This window comes from Passer montanus, unplaced genomic scaffold, assembly GCF_014805655.1.
Source record: "Passer montanus isolate IOZ18808 unplaced genomic scaffold, ASM1480565v1 scaffold992, whole genome shotgun sequence".
Taxonomy (NCBI): Eukaryota; Metazoa; Chordata; class Aves; order Passeriformes; family Passeridae; genus Passer; species Passer montanus.
In genome coordinates, this window is record NW_024375390.1 from 2,282 (window position 1) to 7,884 (window position 5,603).

Sequence of the window (5,603 nt, forward strand, 5' to 3'; positions counted from 1 at the left end):
CCGTTATTTATTGCAGTCCGGGCGCGCCGCGCGAAAGAGTTCCGGGCGCGACCGCGCCCAGCGCTGATGGTTCCGGGGGAATGCGGGGGTCACCGGGAAACGGCGGGAGAGCGGCTCCCGGTGCTGACGTCACTTCCGCCACGGCACCGCCCGCTGCGCCACGTTCTCGTCGGTCTCGGCCGCCTCGCGCAGCGCCGCCATGATCAGCTCGTTGTGGCGCCGCCGCTGCGCCAGAGTCGCGTCCGCCCCGGGCTGGGCCTGCGGGACCGGGGAGCGCTCAGCGCCGGTGCCGCGCCCCGGGGCGCCCCCGCCGCCCCCCTCTCCCCGTACCTTCAGCGTCTGCTGCCGCTCCTGCTCGCCGCCCGCGATCGCCACCCACAGCAGCAGCCCCAGCGCCACCGGGACGGCGCCGCGGGCGAGCGCCAGCGGCCAGCGCGGGTCCAGCGCCATCGCCGCCCTCCCTCCGCTTCCGGCGCCGCTCTGGCCCGCCGGGACCATAGAGACGGAAGGTGGGAGGACCGGAAGTGGAGCCCGTCCTCTTGGGATCATAGAGAGCGGTTGGGAGGACCGGAAGTCCCCTCACGCACACGGAAACCATAGAGACTACACGCGGGAGGACCGGAAGTTGCCCTGCCATGCCGTGATCATAGAGATGGCGGCTAAAAAGACCGGAAGTCCCCTCACGTGCGCTAAAACCATAGAGACGGCGGCTGGGAGGACCGGGAGCCGCGTCCCCCCCTCACGGCCGCCGGGGTCGGGATCACGGGGCGGCCCCAGCACCGAGAAAGGAACGGGAGATCCCCGCCCTCACCCCGGGACGCGCTCCTACCGAAAACAGCCACGAGACCAAAGCGGTTCAAAGCGGTTTATTAATAACTTTAATTACAAAATCCCCCATCCGCCCTCGGCGCGGTCCCGCGGCGTTCCCGGTCCTGCAGAGGAGAAAAGCGCGGTGAAGCGGCGGCCCCGAGCGCGGCGGAGCTCCCGGAGGAGCCGCGCCCGGGCCTTGTCCCGGCGCGTGAGGGTGGGACCGGCGGACGCCACCGCCGGCACCGAAGACATCGCGCCGGTCGCTGCTTTCCCTCCGCACATCACGGAGCCCGGCACGGCGCCGCCGGGGCCCGCCAAGAACGGGAGGAGCCGCCCGCTGCCCCCCGCCCGCCCGGTTTGGGGACAAAAATCCGCCCAAAACCCCCGACCAAAACCGGACCCCGCAGCTCACCCCGTGCCCAAAAACCGCTCTGAGGCGCGGCCGCCATTTTATATATTGCGGGCTGTGGGCGTGGCCTCAGGGAATTCCACCAATCAGCGGCGCCGGCGCGCGCCCGCCAACCAATGAAAACAAACTAATGGTAAAGGGGCGGTGGCTTAAAGTTAATTTGAATATGGGCGGGGCTCTCACAATGATAGCCAATCAGAGCCCTCTCCGCGCGCCCGCTGGCCAATGATATCCGCGGGGAGGGGCAAAGGGGAAGGGCGCAGCGACCGGAAGTGCGCCGGACCGGAAGTGCGGCCGGACCGGAAGTTTCTGCCGCACCGGAAGTGGCTCGTGAGGGGACGATGGGGATCGGCGGCAAAATCAACCGGCCCCGAACGGTGACCGGGGACACCGGGAGGCACCGGGAGGCACCGGGAGGGCTCGGGGGAGGTCCAGGAGGGGCGCGGCGGGAGCGAGGCTGGCGGCAGCCCCGCTTCTTTCGGGGTTCGCGTTCTCCGGTACCGGGGCGCGGCTCCGGTGCCGGCGGGACCCCCCCCGGTGACGCCGCCGTTCCCCGCAGGAGCTGCGCAAGAAGCTGTTCAAGCGGCGGCGCGAGCGGGCGCGGGGGCGGCGGCAGAAGCGGCGGTGAGCGCCGTCCCGGTGCCCCCCGGTGCCCCCCGGTGCCTCCCCCGGTGCCCCCCGGTGGCTCAGGCCGCTCCCGGTGCCTCTCCCCGCTTCCCTCCCGTGCAGGTCGCCGTCGGCGCGCGCGGGGCCGGCCGCGGTGTGGGGGAAGCGGCTGCGGAAGGAGCTGAAGCGGCTGCGGGGTGAGCGGGGGGCACCGGGAGGGCACCGGGGGCGGTACCGGGGGCGGAACCGGAGCCCCGAGCCGCCCCCGCTGTCCCCAGCGCTGCGGGCGGCGGCGCCGGGCGGAGCCGGGGACGGAGACGTGGAGATGGCGGCGGCGGAGTGAGCGCGGGGACAGCGGGGACACCACACCAGTCACACCAGTGCCACCGGTGCCACCAGTGCCACCAGTGCCACCACCCCGGGGCCACCGGAGCCAGCCCGGTGTCCCCAGGGACCAAAGGTGGCACCGGCGGACCCAAATCCGGCTTCCAGTCCCTCCCAGTATTCCCAGTTCCTGTCCCCAGTCCATCCCAGTGTCCCAAATCCCTGTCCCAGTGTCCCCAGTTTGGCACTGGTGTCTCCAATCCCCATCCCAGTGTCCCCAGCCCCTCCCAGTATCTCCCAGTCCCTCCCAGTATCTCCCAGTCCCTATCCCCAGTATCCCCCAGTGTCCCCAGCCCCTCCCAGTCCCTCCCAGTATCCCCAGTCCCCATTCTCAGTGCCTCCAATCCCATTCCCAGTCTCTCCCAGTCCCTCCCAGCCCCTCCCAGTCTCTCGCGGTCTCTCCCAGTGTCCCCAGTTTGGCACCAGTCCCCCCAGTGTCCCCAATAAACGCTTTTTGTCCTTTTTGTCCCTTCTCTCTTCCCGTTTCTCTCCCAGGGTGGGGGGGACTCATTTCGCGGTGACACCGCAGGGGAGGGTGCGCGCGGAGGGGCGGAACCATCGCGCGCGGCCGCGGGGGGCGCGGGGGGAGTTTCCGGTGCGGCGCTCCCGGCGCATGCGCAGCCGCGCTGTCCCGGCCCGGCCGCCGCCGCCATGTCGGCGCTGTGCGACCCCGGCGCCGCCAGCCCCCCCCGGCCCCCGCTCAGGTACCGGGGAGCCCCGGGAGGGGAGGGGGGGCACCGGGACTGAGCGGGAGTGGGAGCGGCGAGCCCCGGAGCCGGGCCCGAGCCCCCTCAGGGACCCCCGGGCCTGATCCCCCCTCAGAGACCCTCAGAGCTCGGTCCGAGCCCCCTCAGGGACCCCCAGAACTGGGCCATTTTACCCCATTTTCATGTCCTTTTACCCGACTTTAACCCAACTTTTCCCCATTTTAATGCCATTTTTTCTCGTTTTACCCCATTTTACCCAATTTCACTCTGATTCTCCCCCATTTTCTGGCCCCCCCAGCGCCCAGGAGCTCTCCCAGGAGGTGAAGGCGTTCCTCAGCGGGCTGGACCCTTTAACCCCATTTTACCCCATTTTACCCCATTTTACCCCATTTTAATGCCATTGTTTCTCATTTTAACCCCATTTTAACCCATTTTACTCCATTTTACCACATTTTACCCCATTTTACCCCATTTTAATGCCATTGTTTCTCATTTTAACCCCATTTTAACCCATTTTCCCCCATTTTAACCCCATTTTCACCCCGTTTTCCCCCATTTTAACCCAATTTCCCCCGTTTTCTCTCCCCCGCAGCGCCCAGGAGCTGTCGCAGGAGGTGAAGGCGTTCCTCAGCGGGCTGGAGCCTTTAACCCCATTTTACCCCATTTTACCCCATTTTAACCCCGTTTTTCCCCATTTTAACCCAATTTTTCCCCATTTTAACCCAATTTTTCCCCATTTTAACCCAATTTTTCCCCATTTTAACCCAATTTTTCCCCATTTTAACCCCATTTTAACCCAATTTCCCCCATTTTCTGTCCCCCGCAGCGCGCAGGAGCTCTCCCAGGAGGTGAAGGCGTTCCTCAGCGGGCTGGACCCTTTAACCCCATTTTACCCCATTTTACCCCCACTTTGCTCCCGTTTTTCCCCATTTTAACCCAATTTTTCCCCATTTTAACCCAATTTTTCCCCATTTTAACCCAATTTTTCCCCATTTTAACCCAATTTTTCCCCATTTTAACCCCATTTTAACCCAATTTCCCCCATTTTCTGTCCCCCGCAGCGCGCAGGAGCTCTCCCAGGAGGTGAAGGCGTTCCTCAGCAGGCTGGACCCTTTAACCCCATGTTACCCCATTTTAACCCCATTTTACCCTGTTTAATCTCCATTTTAACCCATTTTCCCCCATTTTCTGTCCCCTGACAGCGCGCAGGAGCTCTCCCAGGAGGTGAAGGCGTTCCTCAGCAGGCTGGACCCTTTAACCCCATGTTACCCCATTTTAACCCCATTTTACCCTGTTTAATCTCCATTTTAACCCATTTTCCCCCATTTTCTGTCCCCTGACAGCGCGCAGGAGCTCTCCCAGGAGGTGAAGGCGTTCCTCAGCAGGCTGGACCCTTTAACCCCATGTTACCCCATTTTAACCCCATTTTACCCTGTTTAATCTCCATTTTAACCCATTTTCCCCCATTTTCTGTCCCCTGACAGCGCGCAGGAGCTCTCCCAGGAGGTGAAGGCGTTCCTCAGCGGCCTGGAGCCTTTAACCCCATTTTACCCCATTTTACCCCCACTTTGCTCCCGATTTTCCCCATTTTAACCCAATTTTCCCCCATTTTAACCCCATTTTACCCTGTTTAATCTCCATTTTAACCCATTTTCCCCCATTTTCTGTCCCCTGACAGCGCGCAGGAGCTCTCCCAGGAGGTGAAGGCGTTCCTCAGCGGCCTGGAGCCTTTAACCCCATTTTACCCCATTTTACCCCATTTTACCCCCACTTTGCTCCCGTTTTTCCCCATTTTAACCCAATTTTCCCCCATTTTAACCCAATTTTCCCCCATTTTAACCCCATTTTAACCCCGTTTTCCCCCATTTTAACCCAATTTCCCCCGTTTTCAGCTGGTGGCCGCCAACCCGCGGGCGTGGGCGCCTGGCGTGGCCGCCTGGGCCAGCGAGCTGATGGGGCAGCTGAGCAGCAAGTACGCGGGCCGGCCCGGCGTGCCGCCCGCCGCCAGCCTCAACGAGCTGCTGCAGCTCTGGATGGCGTGCCCGGCCACGCGGGCGCTGCTGGACATCTACAGCCAGTGCCTGGCCGCCATGGCGGGCAGCTGCCCCGACGCCTGCGTGGACGCGCTGCTGGACACCTCGGTGCAGCACTCGCCGCATTTCGACTGGGTGGTGGCGCACGTGGGCTCCTCCTTCCCCGGCACCATCATCAGCCGCGTGCTGTCGTGCGGCCTCAAGGATTTCTGCGCGCACGGCGGCGCCGAGGCGGGCACGGCGGCGGGGGATAAGCGCGTGCCCAAGATCGCCTCCGTGGTGGGCATCCTGGGCCACCTGGCGTCGCGGCACGCCGGCAGCATCAAGCAGGAGCTGCTGCGGATGTTCCACGAGAGCCTGGGCTCGCCGCGCGAGCACCACAAGGCCACGGTGCCCTTCCTGCTGCAGCTGGCGCTGCTGTCGCCGGCGCTGCTGGCCACGGTGTGGGCCGAGCTGGTGGACGCGCTGCAGCCGCCCGTGCTCAACCAGCTGCACCAGCACTTCTCGGCCGTGCCGCGCGACGAGCTGGACGGCGTGGTGGGCGTGCTGGTGCACCTGCTGTGCCACACCTCGGCCGGCGCGCTGCGCACGCTGCGCTTCCTGCAGGCCACGGCGGCGCCCGCCTCGGTGATCGCCGCGCCGGGCCCGGCGCTG

At 64.6% G+C, this 5,603-nt stretch overlaps 2 protein-coding genes and 1 non-coding gene across 4 annotated transcripts; 1 reads left to right on the plus strand and 2 right to left on the minus strand.

Moving 5' to 3' along the window:
• LOC120496324 (ubiquinol-cytochrome-c reductase complex assembly factor 3-like) lies at nt 1-501 on the minus strand. The gene is made up of 2 exons (XM_039696655.1): nt 331-501; nt 1-258 (listed from the first exon to the last, which is right to left on the minus strand). Exons 1-2 carry the CDS (start codon nt 496-498, stop codon nt 130-132), a joined length of 297 nt encoding a protein of 98 aa, XP_039552589.1. The 5' UTR covers nt 499-501; the 3' UTR covers nt 1-129.
• Nucleotides 502-1,004: 503 nt separating this feature from the next.
• On the minus strand, nt 1,005-1,138 carry LOC120496326. The gene has a single exon (XR_005626274.1). It is a non-coding gene; the product is annotated as a small nucleolar RNA SNORA57 (small nucleolar RNA).
• Nucleotides 1,139-1,284: 146 nt separating this feature from the next.
• On the plus strand, nt 1,285-2,440 carry LOC120496325 (uncharacterized protein C11orf98 homolog). 2 transcript variants are annotated; one of them, XM_039696657.1, is made up of 4 exons: nt 1,297-1,596; nt 1,779-1,843; nt 1,949-2,022; nt 2,104-2,439. In XM_039696657.1, the coding sequence occupies exons 1-4, from the start codon at nt 1,561-1,563 to the stop codon at nt 2,166-2,168; spliced, it is 240 nt and encodes a 79-aa protein (XP_039552591.1). In that variant the 5' UTR covers nt 1,297-1,560; the 3' UTR covers nt 2,169-2,439. The 2 variants fall into 2 exon arrangements, with proteins under 2 accessions (XP_039552590.1, XP_039552591.1); XM_039696656.1 differs by having other exon boundaries at nt 1,285-1,596; nt 1,949-2,440.
• Nucleotides 2,441-5,603: the final 3,163 nt, after the last annotated feature.

Excerpts from the sequence above, each read along its gene's own strand:
- LOC120496325 (XM_039696656.1), top strand. The coding sequence starts at position 1,561 with ATGGGGATCGGCGGCAAAATCAACCGGCCCCGAACG. Across the intron at positions 1,597-1,778 it reads AAATCAACCGGCCCCGAACG|GAGCTGCGCAAGAAGCTGTT; the intron begins GTGACCGGGGAC and ends CGTTCCCCGCAG. Across the intron at positions 1,844-1,948 it reads GGGCGGCGGCAGAAGCGGCG|GTCGCCGTCGGCGCGCGCGG; the intron begins GTGAGCGCCGTC and ends CCTCCCGTGCAG.
- LOC120496324 (XM_039696655.1), bottom strand. The coding sequence starts at position 498 with ATGGTCCCGGCGGGCCAGAGCGGCGCCGGAAGCGGAGGGAGGGCGGCG. Across the intron at positions 259-330 it reads AGCGGCAGCAGACGCTGAAG|GCCCAGCCCGGGGCGGACGC; the intron begins GTACGGGGAGAG and ends CCGGTCCCGCAG.